Below are 26,754 nucleotides of genomic sequence, written 5' to 3' on the forward strand. Positions count from 1 at the left end.
TTTGGGGTTAACGGGCAGTGGCATCTATATTGCCACCAATTTTTTCAACTGTCTCAATAGTTAAAAAATTTTCAAAGGTAAATATGTGTTCTTCCTCGTGTAAGGATTATGTTCTCTGAAGTTGAAGTCGATCCCTTGCCTAGTTCTCACGGCCCGTCAAAGGGTTAAGGATGTATCTTTCATTGTTTGAGTGCGTAGATGCTCGGTACCCTGTTGGTGGTATCGGTTCTGAAGCAACGGGGTGTCGCTGGACGAATTTCAATGAATATTTTGAAACTTTAGGACAATATCTAAAGCGTTACGCGTTTGGAAATTCGTATAGCAATACTATATCCATTGAGGTGACGTCATACTTTTGGCTGTAACTTTCTAACGAAATCAAATATCAAAAGATCCTTTTAGGACAACATTTCTGAGGGCATAAGCTTCCCAAAAATGCAGAAAACAAAAAATAGATTTTGTCGATTTTCCAGACCGGGGTCCCCCCTTAAAATCATTTGATAGTCTGTTACACCGCCAGAACGGTTTCAGTATCGGTATGAATTCTGGTATTGTCTTGCGGGGAAATAAGCTTTGCTCTTCGTCTTCTGTGCACCATTGGTACCAAACCGACTTCAATAGCTTTAATGTAGTCAGAACTATTCGTTTTATGCGAAACAAATTGGAGTTCTAGTTTTCCGGAGTCACAAAAAGCTCCACAGACCATGTGAGATCCTCCCCTAAAATTCCTCTTATAGGAAAATCGTAGTTTATTGTGCAAATCTCGCCAATTGCCGTTATATCCATCCGGTCCGTCCAAGTTGAGTTTTTTCTTGTCTAAGAAATTCACCTGTGATAATTTCAATAGAATTAAAATTGAGAGGTATGCACGCATGGCATTAGACCAAAAAGAATCTCAGGTTTAAAGAACTTCTCAACATTGTTCCGCCAATGCACTCGGTTCATAGCTGCAGTTCTCCAACTCCCGACTGCACCGATTCTTGCCAAGTCCTACTCTACCTGGTCCAACCACCTTACTCGCTGGGGTCCTCTCCTTCTTTTGTGTCTACCAAATTCGATGCTAACATCATCTTTGCAGGGCTGCTATCCGGCAATCTTGTAACATGCCCTGTCAATCGTCCTTGGCGACTTTTTGGATGCTGAGTTCGCCGTAGAGTTGCGCCAATTCGTGATTCATTCTCCTTCTCCATACTCCATTTTTCTGTATACCTCCGCATATTATTCAGAGCACTCGGCGTTCTAAAACACCAAGTGCTTTTGAATCCTCTTCGAGCATCGTGCATGCTTCGTACCCGTAGAGAAAAACCGGTCGAATTGGAGATTTGTACATGGTACACTTCGTACGGGGTCGGAGTATGTTAGACCTTAGGGATTTGTGAAGCCCATAGTAGGCGCAACTTCCATTGATTATACGTCTTCGAATTTCACGGCTGTTGTTGCCGGTTGTCCCAGGCCCAAACAGCCCTGCCTCGTGTTTCAGTCAGATATACGAGTCCGCTACCGTCGCATGTGTTCTTCCGATTATGTCCACGTCGTCGGCGACGCAGATAAACTTACTAGACTTGCTGGAGATCGCGGACCGCATGTTGAAGCCCGCTCTCCGCATAACACCTTCCAGCGCCACGTTGGAGACCAGACAGGAGAGTCCATCACCTTGTTGAAGTCCCTTGTGAGCCTCAATTGTTCAGCATAATCATCAGGATGTTACCAACATTCCTGAATGTTCAGTTCCTGCGAAAGCAGTGATGGTTTTCATGGTATCCGGTATTCAGAGCAGCTGGAAAATACCAGTGGTGTATTTTTTATTGCTGGCATGAATGCAGCAGAACAAAAAAATACTATCCAGACTATTTTAATCAGTCTTCACGGAGCAGGAGTGGCCATTGTCTCACGGACCTTTGATGGCGCTACAACGAACTTTTCGACCGCAAACGTTCTGGGCTGTAGACTCAAGTCTAGCGCTTCGGAGCCACTCAAGACAAGTTTGAAACATCCATGTGTCAATTATGACATACATGTCATACTGAAATCGGCACATGAAGCCTGTCCACATTACATTTCGGACACTTTTCTTTCAGTGTAGTTTATGAAATAAATCACTAATCAATGAAATATTTCACTTACATGACAACCCTCCTCTTTATTTCGATGTCCAACATGTTTACATTCTTCTTCAGTTTGGTAAAATGGCGTCGAATCAAGTGGAAGTACGCAAACGCATTTTGCGTGAACGGCAGCAAAATCCAACACTGTCGGTACGTGATCTCGCCGAAAAGCTAAAACTGCCGAAGAGTACCGTTTTTAGTGTGTGCAAATCGTTTGACCAGCGCTTAACTGTGGATGGGAAGGTTGGAAGCGGAACAAATTGAAAAGTATGCTCCCGACAGATGGACCGAAAGGTCCATTATTGAGAAGCATCCTAACATCCTTACCTTTCAGTTAGAAATGTGGCTCGAAAGGTTGGAAAATCAAAATCATATGTACAAAGAATGAAGCAGAGGCATGGACTGAAGGCGTACAATGTGAAAAAGGAGCCCAATCGTGATGATAAGCAAAATTTCACTGCAAAAAGCCGTGCTAAGGTGCTCTACACCCAGTTTTTGCAAAAATGTTTATGCACCATAATGAACGATGACACTTATGCTCTCGAAGACTTCATACAGCTTGCGGGTCTCGCTTTTCATATTGCAATGCGAAGGAATGCCGTAGCCGAGTGTTTCCAGACCAAGAAGCAGTCTAAATTCCCCAAAAAGTACTTGGTTTGACAGGCCATATCAACAAATATGTCTACGAGAAGGAATGTCTCCAGAAGCGGTTGCTACCATTCATAAGAAGCCACGACTCTCCAGCGTTGTTTTGGCCAGATTTGGCCTCTTGTTACTATGTAAAATCCTTCTTGGAATGGTATAATGCACATGAGGTCAAATATTGCCAAAAACAGCAAATCCACCGAACTGTCCAGAACTTCGCCCAGTGGAAAAGTACTGGGCTCTGATTAAGCGAAAACTATTCGGAACTAAGAAGAAAGCGCAGATATATGGCATTAATGATTTCAAGAGGAGAGGGAAAAGCGCCGCCGTCAGCATATCTGAGAATACTGTACGGAACCTAATGGCGGATGTTCCCAAGAAAGTTCGTGAATTTCACAGACAACGTAATTAACATCGAAGTAAGCTTTCCTTGTTTTATATATAAGTCTATTTTACTAAAATAAACAATCGGTTTTGTTGTATTACGTGAATTTTTGTTTACTGGCATCATCTTGGTGTCCGAAATTTAACGTGGACAGGCTTTATGCAGAAATTGGTGCGCAACACACTACATACCCAACGGACACTGTTGACACCCAACGGCGCAGTGAAATAGAATCTGATATTGTGAATTTAATTAGAGGCGAATGAACTGCAAAGTTTAAAGCCTCTTAAAAACGAAGAATTGAATTGAATTGAATTTAATGATCACCAATGATCACCACGCCTCGCTCTCGATCGGACGGACAAGCATATGAATTTTTCGAACTACAAAATGAAGGTGTAGCATCAGCATTGGGTGTTTTGAGAACACCTGATAATTCCTTCAGTGATACTGAAGCTACTGAGAAGTTTTTAAGTCTATTTAACGATGTTTTTGATGTATGTTAGAGCATGTACTCGAATGAAAGACATTTAAAAGCGCCTTTGTCAAAGCGTAATTTTGATTTGTACCTCAATGCCATCGAATATAGGTGGAGGAGTTTATGAGAAATATCACGCTCGACAGGACACCAGTTCTTGAACCTCGGAACAAAACCGGTTTTCTGGGATTCCTCATCAACATTATTAGTATTCGAAACATTTATAAAATCTGCGTGGAAAAAAAACGGATTTATAGATGAGCTCTTTACGTATCGTTTAAGCCATCTGGAAGTGTTTTTGGATCGATTAGAACAAAAGAAGGCTGCAACCACAGCCCTTGCTCTACACAACTCAAAGCGAGCTATAATCGGATGATATCCAACAACGAAATCACGTGGTCTGCCAAAGCAAACTGCAGCCAATTCGTCGAGACAAAGAGTTTATTTGCTTGCTTGTATGTTGAGAACCCAAGCAATCACACGTGCAAGATGATTCTTTGTCAACAAGACATGATCAAGCGAAACCACCTAGTGGTAATATGGAGCCTTGTAAGGAAGACGACTCCTTCATTGTATCGTTATGCAGACATGCACTTGATATTCACAAAAAAAACTGCTGCCTACAGTAGAATGTAAGGAATGCATCATTTTTTTGCATTTAAGGTTTTTTGGCTTTCCTTATTATTATTATTTACTTAAAGGACAATACTATTCTTATTCTGTGTAAAATAGCAAACAATGTGTTTAAGGTATGTACCGTATTTCATAAGAAGGAATATATATTCGCTCACCTGCGGAGCTTGTATCACTGGCTCGGTTCATAAACTACGTACTACTTACATCGTAGTTCTTTCGCCTCACAAACTTCCGAAAGTTTGTTTCGAACGTAGACCAAATTCTTAAGAGTCTACCTGATTTATGAACGGTCGCACTATACCGTCCATCTACGCATACTTGTTCCACTGTATATAAGGAATGCATAGAATAAAGGATAATAACACATAGAACACTATGTCACTATGGTGATTTTGATATATGATATGGTTATTCGGACCTTCATATTTTACTATGTTGTTCCTGTTGTTCCTTCTTGGTGCACACAACGACGTAAACATTGAAAATTATTATAACTTTTTATAACATACGTTACTTTGTCCTCTCCTTTTGGAAGTTTGAGGAACTAAACTGGGCAGTACGAAAGTAGGTTGCTTCGATGTATAAAAAGATCAAATAAGGTGTCTTCATTTTCATGAATTCACTGTGCTAATTTAAATACCTCGGACAATAATGGGTGGGTGCCTTGATTTAGCGTCCGTGTTCGGGAACACATTCCGATCACCACAAAAACAATCATCATCAATGAGCTAGATTGTTATGATTTCAATAGCCTGTTTCTAAAGCAATTTTTAAGCTATAGAATTTTGTCAAATTTGGAGAACTTTCACGTTGGCCCTCTGTACCACTAGGGGTGCGCAGGATTCATAAGCAAGTAGAGTAAGGTAAAAAATCTTATCATCAGGGGCACGAAAGTTGCTAGTGGAGCTTCATCGTCTCAACCTAGTATTACTTTCGTCGCTTGTATTATTATTTAGTAGAGATTTCTATACCAAATAACACGCCTCGATTGTATAAAAATTTGACTTCAAATGGTACCAAAATTAAACACAAAAAAGTTCATGGGTCTGGGCCTAAGGGCACGGACGGGATCTTGACATAGGACTGTGAATGTGTGTAGTAATTGCATTTGAATTGAATTTTTTCATTGTTCAAAATTTGTGTTTTTTCTCTTTTGATACATCAAATGGAAGCTCTGAAAAAACACCGTTTCCTATATGATCTTGAATCCTTTAAACGGGTGAGATGAGATAACGTGGTAGAATCCGGAACCACATTCTGTCGAAAATGAACATAAGAATACCATTAAAGCCATTACTATCCTTTTCTTCTGTTCATTCAATTATGCGAAAGAAGACAAAGAGTCATCATGTATCATTTTTAAACAAAAGTCTAAATATATAAGATCTACATAAATGTAAGCCTAAATCAAACAAATCTATGACTACAGAAATATATTACAGATAAAATTGCATTTTCTCCTTCGTTGCCACGTTACTTTATAGCCCGGTGATGTATATTCAGTGTTCTATGACCATGAGTGCTCTCTTGGGAAGTTCGTGTAGCTGCTGTAGTGAATTGATCTCATTGGGTTCTAAGTTCATCTTATGTATAGGCAATGGGATGTGCATTCGAGGAAATGAATCGGGTTTCTTAGGAAAACATATATGGGAAGCATAATATAAAGTTCGCATTATACGCATCAACTCAAATTGTGAGCTAACGCCCGAATTTAGGCTAAATTCGCTCGTTGCGTCGGAGAGGAAAGCGTGTGGTTAGTGCAATCGAAAGAAAATATACCCATTGTAATCGTCAAATTGTTCACTTTCTTCACTATATTCACTGTTCATGTTTTAAACAAAAAAATCTTGGATAAATTTCCTGCCTAATGGTATATAACACAATATATGTCGTAATAACGGCGTTTGAAAACTCTTACTGAATCGTTACATTTTTCGTAGAGTGACCCCCCTATATAAATATCAAAGACATAGTCCTATGTCAAAACCATTTCCAAAACACAGTTTAACAAATTAGATTGCTGGACCAGATGGCAGAGAACTGTCGAATCGAAGCAGTAGGGCCCCAGGTATGTAGGACCCCAGCAGTGTGGACGTTACACCGTCATCGGAACTGCTGGATAACCTCTGCAGCCTGCGGACGGATAAACAAACCAACGTCGATGAGAACCGGAACCTAGCGATATTCCCTGGTAATCGATGTCCCGTCAGTGGGGACGTTATACTCCCACCGGTATTGGCGGACTACCCTTGGCGCCTGGTTGAGACTTTTACTCCCAGCTGCCGCGCACCACTGTTTCGTTCGACAAAACCGCCCATCGTAGCCACTGCGGTCCTTCAAGCTGCCGACACAGCACCATCCACAGTTGATGTCCCAATCCGCCGAATATCCGCTCGACTCGCCGTCAGGGCTTAGCCGGCCGCCACAACAATTCCACTGGAAGCCCATGCTAAGCCTGCACTGTACAGACAAAGCACTGGCATAGACCAGTTGAAGCACGGGATAATGCCGCTATCTACGATGCATGGGGATGCAGCCGAAGAGATTTCACGAAAGCTATGGCCGGGAGTCCTAATTTCCCAACGAACCCCATCACGTTTCCTCGGCTGCCTTCGAGTGGCAAGACCACCCAACCTGTTATTGTCGGTGGAGTACGACGGGGAATCGTCGAATCCAGTATCCAGTATCCAATGGAACAACAATGGACTGTACAACCATTTAAGAGAACTGGAGATCCTTGACCGAGAGGAACAAATTTCCACTGACCAGCCAATAGTAGCAGACCCTTATTCCGATGACTTAATTCGGTGGATAGGTTACGGTGGAACAAAGCCGACCAACCTCCGATTTCCTGCTAACTAGGGACAACCCGACCATCATCACCATTTTCAACAAAATCACCATGAAGGCGGCCGATGCCTCCACCCCAAGAACGAAAACCACTCCGGGCAAAAAAGCGAGTTCCGAGTTCCGAGTTCATCCGCCGACAGGGAGCGACTTCGATCAGCAACTTTAATGTTCCGGAGTGGACGGCTCTCCTCTCAACCGGGATTTCACTATCGAGGCACATTTCGTCGCCCTACGTTCTGTGAAAGGTGAGTCAACCAGCCCTGCTGATTCGGCTATGAGATGCTGAAACAATTGGACAGTCAGTTCTTCTCAGCATTTTCAGCGACCTGTGGAGTACACACGAATTTCCCGAGGGTTGGAGACACAGCCTAGTAATACCCATACCTAAGGTTGGTCAAAGCAGCAACAAAGGCTACCGTCCAGTTTCCTTAGCCTCCTGTTCATCTAAGATCCTGGAAAGAATGGCGAACAGACGTCTGGAAACCTTTCTGTCCGAAAACAGGAAATTGAATATAGGCATCAACATCTACTTCGCGACCCTCGGACCTCGACTCTCTACTTTATGCTGCCATCGCTCAATTTGTATTGGTTGGGACTGGGGTACCAGGACTTTGGTAAGACCAATGCGCGAGTATAGAGGGGTTAATGTTATAAATGTTATGTCAAAATATGTGACAAAAAATTAATGTTGGGTGTATTAACGTGCAAAACCGCGATGCGATCATCTGTGTGAAAGTGTACGAGAATGTTTTGGACACGGTGCGCTTCGAACGATCCCCGATCTCCGATAAACCTGTTTAGCATCCGTTTGATGTGTATTTGCATTGTATTGAATACGCTAAACGGATTATCCCATATGCACACAGGATGATACACCGATCACAAATCATACCGTATTACCTAGAATATGATAATGAGACTTAATAACTCAATTTAACCTTGAATTAGCAAAGCCAAAGTCAACAAACTAAACCTCAGTCGCAGTAAAGAAAGCCGATTCTAAACACGAAATCTGTTCACACTTGATTAGTGTACACAACAAAACACTGTCAGGCAGATCGATGCTCCCACTATCAGTTGGGGAGGTTTGCTGTCTCCACTGTCGGTTATGCATTCCGCGCACATTCATCCGATAGAACACGTATCGAATTCGCTTCGAACTTCCCGCGTCCCGTCGCCGAATCTGTTGCGTGCTCCGATCTCGTCGGATTCGGCTAGAATTGATTTAAATTAATTTCAATAGGTTCAAATATATCTGTACCGCATCCACTATCACAACATCACGTTCAACATTGTGGTGAACTGCACGGGAAGAAAAAACAAAGTAGATGTAGTGAGCACATCTCCAGTGGTGGAAATATAACGCTCGTCTCGCGGCCGTTAAGTGGTTGTAATGGCTCCACCGACGACTGCCAGTGCTACCACCGGAGCCGGAGAACTTTACTCAGTTGAGCACATGATCTGGATGCTGGGAGGCGCTCATCTTCACACAAACATCGTTCTAGCGGAGAAAACCCCCATAACGAATTGCGAATTCTCCTCCGGGACGTAAAAATAAATTTATCAATTGTAGTAGTCCCCGATAACGGTGGAGGCATCGAATCTCTGTTGTTCTTGCGCGCAGCGAGAGCCCTTCGCAGTTCAGTGTCTTGTGGATTATCGAAAGCGGTGGTTACTGGAAAAAAAAACTTTGTTAATGTTTATGTTGTATGAACTCGAAAAGTGGGCGTGTGTAGCCCTCAAAGTGAGTGGTTTCAAGATTGGTGGAGTACAAGTTTTTGCCGACAACAAGATCAGCTCTACGAGTGCATAAATATCCAATTGAGATAACTAGCATTACCTTGACTGCACATAAGAAGTGCTTTGTGAGCAGAACAGCATGTCATGATTTGTGCGGATCCGTACGATCGTCAGATGTAGCAGGCGCAGAAAGTGATAGTCAAATATAAACAATAATAAGTGATCACGTCAGCATCATGCAATTATAAAAGCGCGAAACTTGGACAGAGTGCATTGCGCCTGAGACAACACTGTATGTGAGATATGGAGCTGAAGCACGCGAAGAAGGAACATTTGAAAAAAGATTCCCAGGATAAGGCGATTGGTTGCGAGTTGGGAATAAACGAGCAAACGGGACGGGTACAGTGGTGCCCTGGATATCGATTCGCGAAGCTGTTGTTCGTGATACCTGCCGCAATGTTACCATTGGCGCTGCTGTTGCTTCTACTTATTCGGCTTCATGTCGTCGGATCGGTAAAGATAACAAACCACCACTATCAACCGGTTCACTACTACACCGATCGCACCAATGATTTGGATGAGACACAAACACGGTGCCAAGCAGTGCGCAGTACAGTTCCCGAAGTGCTGGACATTGAGGATCGCGATATTCTCAAAGACCTGCGAACCTCGTTTGTTCCTAGCCGCTCTGTGATAGTCCCACCGAGTTGCAACAAACCGAATCGGTACGATGAGGTACTGTCATTTTCCGAGAATATCAGACGGTCTGATTTCGCCACTTTCTTCCGCTCAAAGCGATTCACAGCGAGGCGAAGAAAGGCGAAAAAGTCAGTGATGCAGGCGATCACCTGGAGCAATGAGGGTAACCCGGAAAGCATCCGGGCAGCACAAGTGGAGAATATGAAAAAATACATGGATTTATCGGCTGATCCTTGTGATGATTTTTATCAGTATGCTTGTGGCAATTGGGACAAAGTTAACCCAATACCGAAGGATAAAGCTGGATTAGATACGTTCGAAATCCTCCGAGAAAGTCTTGATATCGTGCTGAAGAACCTACTGCTGGAGACCAACGATGGCAGCCTGGTCGAGGTAGAGAATACTTTGGCCGCGACGACAAAACCCCCCGAAATGGAACATATTAGACGAGTGAGGAAACGCATCATCGGAAAACGAGCGGTGTTGAACAAGCTTGTGCTGAAGGCACAGATCAGAAAGGTAACAAAACGCGAACTATCATCGCAAGTGACGCTGGAAAATATCGTTAATAATGCAGAAACCAAGGCGCGCAATCTTTTCATATCGTGTATGAATTACAGCCGAATTGAAAAGCGAGGACTTCAACCATTATTCGACCTTTTAACATCTTTCGGTGGATGGCCAGTGCTTGATCCTAGCTGGCGTTCAGACAGTTTCGACTGGTTGAACATGACGGCGCACATACGCAAATACAACAACGACATTATGATTGTTGAGTGGGTTGGTCCGGACATCAAAAACTCCGACGAAAACATAATTCAGTTCGATCAAACGTCTTTGGGTTTACCAACGCGTGATTACTTTCTCCAAGCCTCCAACAAGAAATACCTGGATGGATACAAACAATTCATGATTGATGTGATTGTCCTTTTGGGCGTTCAACTGGATGTAGCTAAACAGACGGCTGAGGAGATGATTGAATTCGAGATACAACTGGCCAACATTACCAGTTCGGTGGAAGAGAGAAACAATGTTTCCGTACTGTACAAGAAGATAATTCTGGAAAATCTTCACGATGAAGTGCCGGAAATTGACTGGACCAAATATTTGTCGATAGTTATGGAGCGCCCGATGAACAGTTCCGAATTTGTTGTGATGTTCGCGCTTAACTACATGAAGGATTTGGTGCAACTGATCAACCAAACCGAGCCACGAACCGTTGCCAACTACATCTTGTGGCGATTCGTAAGACATCGGATCAACAATTTGGATGATAGATTTTTGCAAGCCAAACAAAAGTTCTCAAATGTCTTGTTCGGCCGGGAGAAGAATCCTCCCCGATGGAAGAACTGCGTAAACCAGGTAAATGCCAACATGGGGATGGCGGTGGGAGCCATGTTTGTAAGGAAGTATTTCGACGAGAACAGCAAACGCGACACGCTAGCCATGACCTATGAGTTGCAGCAAGCTTTCCGTGAAATACTGAACGAGACAAATTGGCTAGATATGCCGACAAAACATCTAGCAGAAATGAAGGTCAACGCAATGTCGTTAAGAATTGGGTACCCGGATTTCATACTATCGCACAAAGAACTGAACGAGCGATATGCCGACCTAGAAATCGATCAAGAAAAGTACTTCGAAAACACATTGAATGTTCTCAGTCATATACGACGAACGGATCAGAATAAAATTGGCCAAACGGTGAACAAGACAGCGTGGCATACGGCACCAGCTGTTGTGAACGCTTACTACAGTCGCAACAAAAATCAAATCATGTTCCCGGCTGGGATTCTTCAACCCCCATTCTACCATCGGTACTTTCCAAAATCAATGAACTACGGCGGAATCGGAGTCGTCATAGGCCATGAACTGACGCATGGGTTTGACGATAAAGGACGACTGTTCGATCGCGATGGGAACTTGTACCGCTGGTGGAGCGATCACGCCATCGAAGCTTTCCACGAACGGGCAACCTGTCTAGTGCAACAATATGGGAAATACACCATCGACGAGGTGGGAGTCCAGATCGATGGAGAAAACACTCAAGGTGAGAACATAGCTGACAACGGTGGCATAAAGCAAGCCTTCCGAGCGTACACTAAATGGCTTTCGGAGCAGACGGATCCCGAGCTGCTGGGGAACGAAACACTACCGGGTCTCAACGTGACCAACACGCAGCTGTTCTTCCTTAACTTTGCACAAGTGTGGTGTGGAGTGATGCGACCTGAAGCAACCCGGAATAAGCTGAAAACAGCCGTCCATAGTCCCGGCAAGTTTCGCGTCATCGGAACCCTATCCAACTCGGATGATTTTGCACGGGAGTATGGTTGCCCTCCAGACTCCCCAATGAATCCCTCGGAAAAATGTAGTGTATGGTAGCTTGGGTGTATCATATTGTACACTGTGTATCTATTCCAGAGCAAGTCATTCCAATTGTATATTCAACAAATAAACGATATACGTAGCCTAAGTCAACAGTAGTATTTGTTACACGCTGCAAGAGATGAAAGAAAATAATATTTTGAATATCAATTCACTTCCAGATATCGTTTGAGTTGTACGACAAAAATGACGCACTAATAATCTTTGAGTTATATTGATGATCTTTAGTGGATGATTTATCTTAAAGTTTACGTTAGTACGCGGAAGGACAAGTCTTCAAAACTAATGGTTTTACTACAAACACAACTGATTTGAAGTGTTGCTAATTCAAATTTCATCCAGGAGACCTCATTGAGTTCTACAAAACAACGATATTATCAGTGTTAGAATATGGCAGTTTTTGCTTCCGATCAGCTGCCAGGATTCATATTCTCAAGCTGGAGCGAATACAATATCGTTGCTTGCGTATAGCCATGGGGTGTTTGCATTCGACACATACGATGAGTCTCGAAGTTTTGGCAGGAGTACCCCCGCTTACTCTTCGGTTCACAGAATTATCCTACAGATTTCTCATCCGTTGCAAGATCATGAATCCATTGGTGATTGATAATTTCGAAAATCTACTCCAGATGACTCCCCAGACAAGTTTTATGTCTTTATACCATGAGTACCTTACCCACGACGTGCACCCTTCACCAGGCATCTCCAACCAAGTTTGCTTCCCATACTTTTGCAATTCCTCTGTCAATTTTGATCTGTCATACAAAAAATCCATGGAATCCAAGATCATCTACGATTCAATGTTATTCCGTCGATATTCTCGGAAAAATATGGAAAAGTTAGATCTAATAGAATGTTCTTTACTGACGGTTCATTCATAAACGGGTTCACTGGCTTCGGCATCTTCAATGAAAATTCCAGTGCCTCTTTCAAACTCAAAGATCCTTGTTCCGTGTATGTCGCTGAACTGGGTGCGATATACTACGCACTAGGGATCATTGAAACATTGCCCATCGACCATTAATTTATATTTTCAGACAGTCTCAGTTCAATAGAGGCAATCCGCTCAATGAAAGTTGATAAACGCTCATCTTTTTTCCTAACAAGAATAACACATCTCTTGAGTGTTTTGGTCGAAAAATTATTCAAGATTACCTTAGCATGGGTTCCCTCTCATTGCTCGATTCCGGGTAATGAGAGAGCGGACTCGCTAGCTAAGGTGGGCGCTTCAGAAGGCACACTTTTTGAAAGGCAAATTGCTTAAATATAATGTTTTTTTCACATTCCTCGTCAGGACACACTCGTTAGTTGGCAGCGCATGTGGAGTGAAGATGAGTTCGGTCGCTGGTTACACACGATTATCCCTATGGTCTCGACGAGTGCTTGGTTCAAGGGATTGAATGTAGGTCGTGATCTCATTCGCGTGATATCTCGGCTCATGTCCAATCACTACAACCTAAACGCGCATCTTTATCGCATTGGGCTCGCAGCAAACAATCTTTGTGATCGAGAATGTTGTCTGGTCGTGTATCCGGTTCCATGCTGCCCGCTCTCAGCTTTCCAGAGCATTGAGGGCACTAGGCAGACAATCGGATATCCCCGTCCGGGATATCTTAGGTAGTCGTGATCCTGATCTTCTGCTTCATCTATACCTGTTCCTCAGAAATGCCGATGTCAACGTTTAATGATGTTTCCTTCGTTGTATCCCTGTATCATGTAAGTCGCGGCTAGCTCAGAGGTTACTGTTACCTCAGGGTCGGCACTTCACCAGAAACACGAAGCGGACTCACGGCTTAAGCGGTAGTTAGTAGAGGACTCAATTACATCATGGATTCAACAGGTATGAGAAGTGAAAGGTAAGGAGGGTAAGTATGTTTTATATTTTTTTTTATTTCTTTTCGGGTGTTAGTATTCGAGGCGGCCAAGCAGGAATCGATGGAATCCTTGGATCGAGGAAGGTAAGAGAGGTAAGTTTTTCTTTGGTGGCTACTCACGCACGATGCCCGCCAACGGAAGTCAACCTCATCGGTTCCAGAGACGGTGAGCGGGGGTCAAGCTCATCCAGTCCTCACCGTACTTTCCCCTCAAAAACGTCCGGTAGACTCACCCGTCTACGTGTGGAGCAACGATGACAATGGGGCTCGTTGACTACTGACACTTTCTAGAGCTGTGCGTTCTCCGTCGGATCAAGGCGAGGAGGGTTGAACGTAGCACGACCGTTGCGGTTCCCAGGAACGCGTCGTTTACCACCCTTATTTACTCTCGCACGGAACTCTTGAAAGACAAACTACTTCCAAAGTACCTATTCCGTTTTAATATACACTGCGTTATCTATGACGGTCCGGTAGCTAAGATAAGAAGGAGTCGATCCGCTTCTTCTTTCCTTTACGACTTCCTTTTTTTCTTCCCAAGGCTCCTTTTCCTTTCATCGCTCTTCTCACAGTTCTTCTCCTCTCTCTAGCTTTCCTTTTCCTCTTTTTTTCTCATTCTCTGGGCCGGAAACTCGCAGACCAGTTTACGAGGTTTAGTACAGCTTTTGTTAGTTTTACAGATGTTTTTTTTTTTGACAGCATGCTACATCTTACAGGTAGGTATGGATAATAGAAGGGTAAGTATTTGTATATTTTTATTTAAACTTACAGATTCAATTCTCATTCCATTTAAAAAAATCTTGACTTTGATTTTTTTTTGTTTCGGTTTCGCTAGCGAACCGTAACAATCATATCCCTCCTATCCAATCGATAAACTTTTATTTAGTCGCGGCAATACATACACATACTCTTTACAGATACACAGGTCGAAGGTTGTGCAGGCCACTGATCATTCAACAAGAGCCAAAGGTTGCACCGCTCATGACAACTCTACACGAGCTGAAGATTGTACCGCCCAGTGACCATTCTATCCTGGATTCCTCGAGTCAAGAGAGATACACCACGATTGATATGAGGTACAGACTAGGGGGGCGTCGCTGATCAATGGTCAGTTGCACCCCAATAGGAAGTATCCCGTGTCGGCCACACATACATAGTACTGGAGACTGCAACATCCCAATTATGAAAATCTTTGTAATACTAACCTCGAGCCAACCGCGAGTATTCGGTTACATATTACTAACATAGTTGTAAGACAAAAATTGTCAAATTATTGGACTCCCGGCCCCATCAGGCTAACGCCACATGTGCCTTAATAAAATATTAGGCTGTCAAAAAAGTCCTGCGGTATTTTTTTTGAATTTTCATTTGTTCATAAAATTAGTTACAATCATCTGTTTAAGTCAAATATGCGCCGTTTTGTTCGATGACTTGTTCCCAACGAGATGCCAACTTCATAATACCCCTGTTATAGAAGCTCGCTTCCTTATTGGCAAAAAACTCGGATAGCCAATTTTCACAGGCCTCTTTTGTGGCTAACTTCTGACTACCTAGCTCGTTCGCCATGTACAAAAACAGGTGGTAGTCACTTGGTGCAAGGTCCGGACTATACGGCGGATGCAAAAGAACCTACCATCCGAGCTCCCGGAGCTTCTTTGTGAATCCAAGCTTCTTCAAATGGTTAATAACGGTTTGATGACTTATCCCCAGCTCTTGGCCGATGCTACGGCTGCTACTATGCCGGTCTTTCTCGGCTAATTCAGCGATTTTGTCGCAATTTTCGACGACAGGCCTTCCGGAGCGTGGCGCATCTTCGACGACCTCTACACCAGAACGAAAACGTTGAAACCATCGTTGTGCGGTGGAAATGGAAACTGTATCGGGTCCATAAACTGCACAAATTTTATTGGCAGCTTGAGATGCATTTTTGCCTTTGTCATAGTAGTACTGTAAAATATGTCGGATTTTCTCTTTATTTTGCTCCATATTTGCGACACTATAACTCACGACTTAACTTAACCAAACAAAACACTGTCAAGGACTATATTATAGCGCGCAAAAATACCTTTCCAACAAGCTATAGTATGACTCGATACAATGAATACAACTAGAATTACGCGCTTACACCGACACCTCGCGTAAATACCGCAAGACTTTTTTGACAGCCTAATATATATTTTGGAAAAAAAAATAAAAAAGGTGATTTTCGTAATCTACGTTTTATTTTCTATTTTTCTACAAAATCGCTGTAACGTTCGAGACATTTTTCATAGCGTGGCACGAGTTTTTCTATTCCGAGCGCGAAGTGCGTAGCGTCCAACTTTTTGAAGTACGATGTAACTGCGTCACGAATTTCTTCAGTGTTATCGAATCGTTGACTGCCGAGAAAAAGTTGTGCTTTGGCGTACACGATTCCTTCCGGTTATCTGAAACAAAAAAAAAACGAACAGATTCTGAATCAGTGAAGATTCCGCTGTCGTATGAACTAGTATGAACTAGTCAAAAACATGGTTTTTGAAAAAAAAATGATGTTTAGTTTACGTTTCCCGATTTTTTAAATATAGTTAAGTTAGATTTTAAAAATACTATTTTCATTCGATAGAGAAAGACCAGTTTCGAAAAAAACGCGTTAGAAGATAGTTGTTATGGTCGTACTAGATTAGATACCGCATCACTTTAATTGTCATAACTCGGTAAATAATGAGATTTTCGAAAAGTCCTTTCTAGGGTATGTTGAAAAGTATTTTAATTTTTTTTCAATTTCTAGACTAGAATACTGGTTTAACACCGACCATATATTCATCATACGGATTATTTTTCGATGTTCTGTAAGTCGTTTTGTATTCTAACCTTGAAGCAACTAATCTTTTGCAAGTCATAACGTTGCTACACGCGATAATCTTTATATGATCAATAGAAACATCTACACAATTTGAATAATAAAATGGAGAAATTTGCCATTATTTTAGGATTCCGAACTCTTCACCATGCAACGCACTGTCGTCACGGGTTCATTCCTCATTGAAAAAAGTAAAAAATGGTTCTCGTTTCCAAACAATGTCCACCTGTTGGAAGAAACACGACCTGCTTAGGGTGATCTATTAGTGTTTCGTCGCCACTGTAATGTTTGGACTCTTGTTAATGATACGATATACGTTAGGACACCCAGTGTGACATCATCGGATTAGTTTCCGAGTGACTTAACATAGTGAGAGCAATGCTCCGGAGAAATTTTTCGGATCCCGTTGCGCCTTGATTCAATTTTTCATTCTCGTTCTTTTTCCATTCCCCAACCGGGCGCGACCGCGAGTGGGCTGCACTAGGAGATCGGCCCAAGCAGATGCATTGGGAGCACTCTAGATTTTAATCATAATTTATTTCCTGCATCCGAGATGAATCTTAACTAGCCAGTTCAGAAGCGCCGTTTCCAAGAAATTTGCTTTAGTGCGACATGTCGGATGAGAAATATGGTGACTTTTATGTGACAATTATGGCATAGAGTTCATATCGGAATATGTTTATTGCCGGATCAAGATGCGTTTAATCATTTAAATTATAATATCATAAAGTCTAGCAAATAAACATAATATTAGGGTGCATTCGTGTTTGTCTTTGTCACGAGCCCTCACATAGTAGACTGTGAATTGAAATCCAACAGCTCATAATCAGACCCGCGAACAGCCTCTTTGCAGGAGTCACTCCCAGTAAGTAATGAGAACGTCCAACGATTCACGGGTAACGCAATTTTGTTGATTCCTATTGTATATTATACAACAAATCGCGGCTATTATTATTGAAGCCAAAACCATAATGTACCTAATTACAAATTCAAGAACATTTCCTCAATATTCTATACCGTCGACGAATTTACCGTTCGAACTTCCGTGGGAAGTCAACGCCTGAAGAAAGACGAAAGTGACAATCGACAGTATCGATCGAAAAAGCCGAGGAGCCGTCAAAGCGCTATCTATTGTACAACAATCATCAACAGACAAGCGACAAGTCACAAGTGGGGACTTGGAATCATACTTCTTCCGCGCACACGGTGGTCATCATCGTTTACTGTTTACTGTTGGGGACAGTTTAGGAAGTTGAAGAACGTGCTTCCAGCTGGAAACATCAAAGCGTCAAAAACATCGATCGCGATTAAAATATAACTTCTTCCCCCTGCTGTCAGTCAGAACTAATCCAACTCGTTGAGAGACTATCGATCGTTGCGCAACAGGCCAGCAGAGTAGCTGGCTGCTTAATATTCTATTTTGAAGCCGATTGGTACTTCCTGTTTGCATTCGGCTTCGACATCGGTCCCACTCGAGGGATGTTCACGTTTGGTAGGATGTTTCGGAAAAGAAGGAGTTCTTTGTTTGGCGGAGGATTGCGACATTCTTGGTGGGTTCCAGTTAAGAAAAATGTTTCTTTGTAAAATATTCAACCTTCTATAAGTCCGTGGCAACTATATTGCCACAATTGCCAAATCACAATTTTAAAGCGTCGGCAGAAAATTCAGTTCAAAATTGTTGAAAATGCAACAAGTTGATTAATTTTTCACTATAAACGTACTATTTATAATCTATTGTATAAGAGCCCTCGCACACTGCAGACTTTATTTGCAGCCGATAGTTTGATCGGGTTGGGTTGCTAGTGCGCTCACCGAGCCAACCCAACAGTCGGATTGGCTGACAGTGCGCACACTAGCCAACTGTCAGTCGAATATTCTCGAAAGACTGTATTTAATTTGTGTTTGACAACGGAGTAGAGAACGGTGAAAGAAAATCAAAAAGAGATTCCGAGAGCATTGGGTGCATCCCTTCCTCAGGGATTCGCACGGTTTACCCTTTGAAAAATTTTAACTATTGGAACAGTTGAAAAAATTCGTGGCAACTTCCACTTCCAGGGTTACCATATCTACAGAATAATCTGTATTTATACAGATTTTTAAGACTTTTTAGGACGAAGAATCTGTAGATACAGATTAAAGATTTTTTGCGTTTCATGCAGATTTTATAAATTTTAAAAACTTTAAAATAAATTTGAATAGGTTTGATTTTGACATTCATATGTAGCGTGATGTCCTGCTTTCTCATGTTTGATCCAGGGCATAAAATGCAAAAGTCTGTGTCAGCGAATATCGTTACAATGAATTGTTTATCTTTTTTCTTATATTTCTTATATATATATATATATATATATATATATATATATATATATATATATATATAAAAATCTCGTGCCACGGTGTGTGTTACCGGTAGGATACCGATAACCATACATTTAATACCGAATAGGGTGGCTCTATGCAGAAAAAAAGATCAGGATATTTTTTTTCAAAAATTTGACTTCATATAACCTTAAATTTTGACCCCAATTCCCTATTTTTAATTGCGATTTTATTATTTTTGCGTCAAAAATATTCTAATAATTTAACCGTTGTTCGTTTTTTCAACAGAACGAATTTATTTAAGTTGTTCAATGACTGATGGCGTAACGCCCGCTTCATTGAACATCCTTCTACAAATACACAAGTAACATCAATTCATCTAAAGCAGGGAGCATCTCCGACGAGCTTGAAGCCTTTTTGAATGAGCACAATGAGTTATCGAAATTCTTCAAATCATATTTGCTCGGATTACAAAATGACAATTACGCTATTGCCATCAACCCTGATAAAACATCAGCTGGAGAGCACGTGTGTAGATCCAAAGCACAAGCGCTGCTGGAATCATGATAGCACGGTGACACGAGAAATTTAATGCGAAGAAAAAACAATAATCTGGAATTGCGTTCATACGACCCTCGCTATGTTCTTCTTCAATGGCAATGGCTAACGTTCCCAAGGTTTGCCTTCTCAACGTAGTACTACTTGCGTCATTTTTATTAGTAAATAGTTGAGATTTCTATGACGATTGTTTGAAGGTAGAGATTGAACGACTGCAATTCTTACTACACAATCAACAAAAGAGGTGCGAGGAATAATACATTCACTTGCACATCATTCACACTATCATGAGCAACGCCGACACAGCTTTAGTTATAGCCAGGCCAAAGCGCAATGCATTGTCATGACATTGCGCGTGTGTTCAAACACAAAATGAAGTTCATACGTATTCGTCCTCACATATTGTTGGTTGTATTCTATTGAATGGAAAAAGCGCATATTTGCATTCTGTTCAAGCTCAAGTCCAATCGAGTTGAGCAAATGTGACAACCTTGCCACGCAATTCGACGTAAACAACATTGGTCTCCATGTTCCATTTCTATGATGCATAAATATTAATGGTTTTTCGGGTGGAATAAACACGCAAAATTTAGCATTCAAACACATTCAAAACAAATTTAGCATCCAAACGAAATCGAATAATAATTTTCATTCAAATTTCAACAATTTAGAATTATTTCCGGAATTATGCCGATCAGATAGAGAGTAAATTGAACCACAAATACGGATGACTTATTTTGACCATTGTTTCGCGACAAGGCGAACGAATTTAAGAGTGTAAAAGTCGATTTCGATTGAATTGTAAAATCCGATCACTCATATGCATATATAAATATTGAGTTCTACAAATCGGTAAAGAGTAAAAAAACATTCATGAATAAAGGAAGCAATATGGCTGTGTTTCAAACTTAGATCACTAGAAATAATTTATTTGGCAGAACAACGTTTGCCTGGTCAGCTAGTAAAATTATAAAATTTTCAATCTTGTCCGTGTTAGGAAAATGCATTTCGATCTACACATTTATAGTTATCTTTCATACAGCCTAAAGTGAACAAATGAGATTAACTAAATTAAAGGAATTAAAGGAAATATTGAAGCTCAAACCATTGAAAATGCTGAATTCGTTCGAAACAAGATGGCTTTCACTGTAATTAGTCGTTAAAAGTAATCTAGAATTAGTCGTTAGTCGTTAAACGAAACCGAAGAGCGCAACGAACTTCGAATGTTTTATCGACTCGATGACCGATGTTTTGATATTTCTTGGTCAATGTTTTGTACTTTATTATTTTGTTGAAACGCCCAAATTCGTTAATACTTCAGCAATATATGCATAGAATAATACATCAAAAATACGGTATCAGGAAGACATTGGAGATTCTGATTTGGATCTGAGAAAGCCACAAACTATCTACGTAGGTGTTGAAGCTGTAGAAGCAGAAGCTACTGAACTAGACGAGAGTAGAAATATAAATTTAAATTAAAATGTACATGATTAATTTATTTAGGAAGACAAAATTCTATCAGAACCTGTCCGTATCCTAAGAATTTGACTTCATAGCAACTTTATCATCCTTTTTAAAGGGTCCGAGTTTATGAATTGTTATCTTATTATACTACTTTGATTCACTACAAGCATTACATTTCTGTATATACCCTAAATTAATTATAATTAAGTTGTTTACGTATCGCAATGTAAACAAACAAACTTTATAAACTTCCATTACACCTCGATCAATTTGTATTTTTGCATTGTATTTTTACTAAAGTGTATATGCTTGCTTGCTATCGCTGAATAAACAATAACTTTACCAGACATTTACCGTTCTGAATCATATTTCGGGCGCTTAAGGGATAAGATGCAGAAAACAGATCTCAACCTTATGCACAGGTATTATTTGGTTGATATTTTAAATATATTAGTTCAATATGCTTTTAAGTTTTCTTTCAAATAGGTACCAAATTTGATTAAAAACATAAAAAAAATATCGAATAAAATTCTATTCAAATCAAGCGAATAAGAATCAATCCTCGGACCCTATTTATAAAACAAACAATTTTCGGACAGATTGAATTCAAATTCAGTAACCTGATAACTACGATGATGAGAACTGATGAAACACGAGAGAAATTTAAATATTCATGAACGCTAAGCTCACGCAAAATGACTCCAAAATTATCATCGTACATTTTTAGCAGCCCAAAAAAAAATTGGAGTATTGCCAGATACCTTTCGAAGGTTTCGGCTAAGTAAAATATTGTAAGAATATTCCAAGTGCAGCAAAAGAATATTTTTTGTTGGTGGCATTTTTCCTCATGTAAGTGTTATGTTCTCTGAGGTTGGAGTCGATTCGTTACCTAGTTTCCATGGCCTTATAAAAGGTTAACGGGCAGTGGCAAACATATTTGCACCAGTGTTTTTGAACTTAACGGGCAGTGGCGGTTTATTTTTTTCAATGGTAAATATGTGTTCTTCCTCATGTAGGGATTATGTTCTCTGAAGATTAAGTAAATTCCTTGCCTAGTTTCTACGGTCTTATAAAGGGTTAAGACGTATGTAACTCATTTTTGTTGCAAGTGGATTTCGATGATTGTTAGCCCAATCAATTAGTAAAATATTTAAAATTTTGCTCTAACTAAAGCAATATGACATCGTAAGAAATTGTGGTATAAATCATCCAAAATAAAAATTAATAAAAATTATAGTATAAACATTATATTTTAATTTTTCTGATTTTATTATTTTTCTATATATCCTATATTTGTATCGTGCCCATCATTCATCAAATTCCTTCTAAAAATCTTATTAAATTTGAACGAGGAAAGTGTCACCCATATCTGACGGGGTGACGCGGCGTCGAACGTGCTAATAACGAAACACCAATCACAGCTCTCCATGTGTATCTTGCTACTCCATCGGGTTTATAAATAGAGCAACGGAGAATCGTCGAACGGTGTTTTCAATAGAAGTTTGATTCTTGCCCAGATTCGTTGTTTTATTTTTTAATCAAAACTTAATTATCTTATTCCTCCCGAACTCCTATTTAGTTATGGTTTTACATAATATACATTCAATTACTTTCAAATTCACCTTTTTGCTATTGCTATTGTTTCATCTATAGATCTTCGTGTGTGATTGTCCCTACATCCTTATACCCTCCTTTCCTTCCTTTGCGGGTAATTCGTCCCCTTGCTATAAATAGTAGAATAAGTTGAAGTGTAAATACACTATAGATATACGAATAGATTTATGAAATGAGTGTTCATCAACATTGTTACAATTTCCTTATATCCCATCCTTCTCCTAAAAATATGTCACCCTCCTAAACTCGAGTACACCGCGAGTAATCGGATTTCCACCTTACTAACCATAGATGTAAGAAAATTGTTTATATATATATAGTTTTAAAATTATATTTAAGAATTCGGCTCCTTTAAACTTAAGTAACTGAGCCTGTAAAAATAAACGAATTAATAAAAAAAAATTGTTTCATCTGTCTTTCCACGTTCCCTTTTCAGGATTCATCGCTGAACAATGATTCCAAATTCACTTTGATTGAAAATATTACTCTGGATTTTATACTACACTCTAATATTTTGACGTAGGACTACGTCTTTCATTCCTGTACCGTGGTGTATATTCGATTGTTTCGATAACAAAAGCGTGACGCTTGGAGTGCAAGATTTTGAACGTCAATACCATCAAATTATATGAAGAAATTGTATAGATATGATTTCTGACGGAGGGGTGGGGGTGTAAATCGACTCTTCCATCACGGGTGTGACATAGACTCTTCTCTGGGTGCAAATGTTTCTACTTTTCTGGCGGAAGGAGGGGGTGCAAATCAACTCTTCCGCCCCGGGTGCAAAAGCTTCACTCGACGCCACTGTTGCGATGTGAGATAAGGATGATCACGTTCACACGCCTATGCATTATGCTCTTCTCTCCCAATTTCATTTCTTTTCTGCAGCCGGACTGAACGGAGCAAAATTGTTTGGTGAAAGCAACAGTTCTATTATTGAACTGTATTTCTGAACTGAACAACCGAAAATGTCATCGTAGCTCATTATATACTCGAGGGAAACTGTCACGCCTTTTTTATCTTTTCACATTCCAAATTTATAACTAAGCGATCCATCATGACTGCTTTCGCATGTATTCTAGGATCCGCTGCACTACTCGGTCTGCCATTGGATGGTCAGACTTTTCTCGAACCGCTTCAGAACATCACACACCGATAACTCTCGAGCAGATAGCGCCAGGATTTTCGTTTCGAGCATGCAGGAAGGAATCACGATGCGCTTGCTCCGGTGAAGGTATGATGTAAACAAATGAACTTATTCTGACAACTAATGCCTACTGTGATTCTCTACACTTTCAACTTGATTAAGTAAAATTTGAAAACTTAAAAAAATGCCTTCATGGTAACATGTTTAGTGTGTCTATTTTTTTCCGTGTTCAAATACTAATAACAATTTTCAGGACGCGTGGTATTCCATGAAGGGTGTATAATTAGATGACATTTTTACCGATCCTCCTTCGGTCAGTCAGTCAGCTTTTCTATACTTTAAGCTACAGTGATTGGCAAAAATGCCCACTAATATTTTTCTTTTTTCATTTTTCTGGTTAAAATAAAAAGGAAACACATAGTAATCACTCTTAAAATCTTATTTATCATGCTTTATTAAGTTTCATTCATACTGCACTGAGAAAAATAAAAATTTTTGTACCAAAAAACCGTGATAAAATAAAGTGCTCACTATGAAAAACGATATATTTTTGATAAGTTTCCATACCCTTCGATTGTTTATGTTTTGAGTACAACAGAACAAAACCAGAACGAAAAAGAAGATCATCCGGAAAGTGAAGAAAAATCCGAAAGTTATCATCCGACGGATCCTGGAAGAGTTTCAGCTTTCGGTTTCGCGTCGGGCTGTTCGTCGTCGCATCGACGCGCATGGGTTCAGCAGCAGGATGGCTTTGGAACGGGCTTTCATTAGAAAGGCGAACAAGGCCAAATGGGTCAAATTCGCCAATGACCGCACTGATAAGTCACTGGAGTACTGGAAAATGGCGCTGTAGACCGCGCTGTTTCAATCGAAAGAAGTGGTTTCGTGTGTGGTGCAAGTTGGTTGAAGAGCTGCAGAGGCGTCACATCCAAGGGCCGGTCAAGAACGAAGGAGGCAACGTGATACACCAGTGGGGCTGCTTTTCATGGGGTTAGTGAGCTTGGTGAAGATTGACGGAATCATGACAGTAAAGTCCTTCTGCAACATCCTGCATGGAAATCTCGAGGCCTTCCTCATCAAGAAGGGTCTTGAAAAGCGCTCCGTTTGTCAAGATGGGTGTTGATGATGATCCGACGCACACGCCCAAGGTATTAAAGCCATTTTTCCGATCGTGTCGCATCAAACCCCTTGAATGACCCGGATATTAACCCTGTTGAAAGCCAGTGGGCCATCCTCGATGCTAGAGTCAACAAAAAAAAACCATTATTTTGAAGCCTTGGAGGGCGCGTGGGAATTACTCTACCCATAACAACTGCAAAACCTTGAGGAGATCATGCCGAAGCGCTTACATGAGGTCTTGAAGACTAAAGGAAGACAATTAAAAGTCAATTATTGAAATGTTCTTGTTTACCTTCTGTTTAAGTTTTTTGAGGCTTTTATGATCTAAGCACTTTTTTGTCAATGTTTACATTTTTTTTTATATAAAAAAATATTTTTTTACTGCTACATGAATACTTGAAAAAACATGATAAATAAGATTTGAAGAATGCTTACGATGTGTTTTCTTTTTATTTTAACCAACAATTAAAGGAATGAAAAAATGGGTGGGCATTTTATTTTGCTAATTACAAGAACACAAGAATTAACTTAAATCATAAATCTGGTACCCAACAAAACTGATTATGTCAATCATCTAGCGACGAAGAAACTTCTTTTCTGTAGTGCAGGGTTTCTCAAAGTGGTCCATATCGGTTTCCCAGGATCGAAGTAAACGAAAACTGAATTAAGGGTTGACGAGGTCTAAAAATCCCGATCCCTAATTATTAACACAAGTTCTACTATCTTGCCAGTTTAAAGGCAAGATGCTATACAAGTTATGTTACGTAAACCAACTTGTAATAAGAATGATTAATATTATAAGTATAACATATTATTGTTGTAAATTGTATTAATAATATATAATTATACTTGATATTCACTGAATTATATGTCTATTTATGAGAAAATGTGTTTACACACTTAGGCAACCGCAAAGTTTTTAAATTGGTAATGAATTTTGTATGTATATTGGTTTTAAATTTTGTATGCAGATAATTTTTTTAAATAAATTTAGCTATAGGGGTCAATGGTATCACTTTATTCTGGAAAAGGGGTCTCTTGCCCAAAATAGTTTGAGAGTCCCTACTGTAGAGAATACGATCAATTTCACGGTAGCTTGTTATATTGCCGAAATTCTAGGAGAAAAAAAATAAATCGTGTTTGTTACCAAGGCATTATTTCGTATACACTGGATTCCTTTTTTACGCGATAAATGCCTGCGCGCAAAAAAAAACAATGTGTAAATGCGTAATTTTAAGCAAAGTGCGTAAAAAATCGCGTATTTTCGAGCAAATCGAGTAAAAAAAGTATTATATATTTTGACAAAATGTTTTTGTTCGTAGTGCGTACGAGGTCACATGCGTGTCGTTTGTGTGCACGCGTATTTGTGTAGACCTAGTCGAAAATCGCGTAATTACGAGCAAATCACGTTAAAAACGCGTAATTTTTAGCAAATCGCGTAAAAAAATCAAACACAAAAAAATCGCGTGAAAAAGAATCCAGTGTATTTGAAACCTGTTGCCCAACATAAACGACTACTGCGCATGCTTCATTATTATCGTGAGTGGGAAAGAAGACAGCATTCCAAATTTATAAATAGAATACGGATAACAAACAGCTTTACTCCGGGCGAAAGCTTCGGTGGATGGCTCTTGTGAGAAGAAGGCAAGAAACACAGCGACTCCACACAGATTCAACTTTATCAAAAGATATCCCTCGAAGGTTTGTGGCTTCCGCGGTCGAATGCTAAAACGCATTTTCGGCACACGGGACCTTCGGGTTCGATTCCCGTTCCAGTTGAGAAAATTTACTCGAATAAGTTTTCTTGACTTGCACTGTGAGAATTTCGGAATAAGCGCAAACACAGCCGCGCTGAAGAGAATCATAGAATTATACGCCATTAGGTCATAAGAATGTA

At 40.4% G+C, this 26,754-nt stretch overlaps 2 protein-coding genes across 3 annotated transcripts in view; both read left to right on the forward strand.

Annotated features, from left to right (window-relative positions):
* Window positions 1-26,754, forward strand: part of LOC129762780 (L-dopachrome tautomerase yellow-f) — a 403,523-nt gene that overhangs the window by 210,148 nt on the left and 166,621 nt on the right. The gene's annotated exons all lie outside the window — the stretch shown is intronic.
* On the forward strand, window positions 8,194-12,016 carry LOC129762774 (neprilysin-4). Its single transcript, XM_055761305.1, has one exon. It carries the CDS (start codon window positions 9,143-9,145, stop codon window positions 11,918-11,920), a length of 2,778 nt encoding a protein of 925 aa, XP_055617280.1. The 5' UTR covers window positions 8,194-9,142; the 3' UTR covers window positions 11,921-12,016.

Source organism: Toxorhynchites rutilus, chromosome 1 (assembly GCF_029784135.1).
Source record: "Toxorhynchites rutilus septentrionalis strain SRP chromosome 1, ASM2978413v1, whole genome shotgun sequence".
Taxonomy (NCBI): Eukaryota; Metazoa; Arthropoda; class Insecta; order Diptera; family Culicidae; genus Toxorhynchites; species Toxorhynchites rutilus.

What these genes read in the sequence shown, in the direction of transcription:
- LOC129762774 (XM_055761305.1), top strand. Translation starts at nt 9,143, where the DNA reads ATGGAGCTGAAGCACGCGAAGAAGGAACATTTGAAAAAAGATTCCCAG.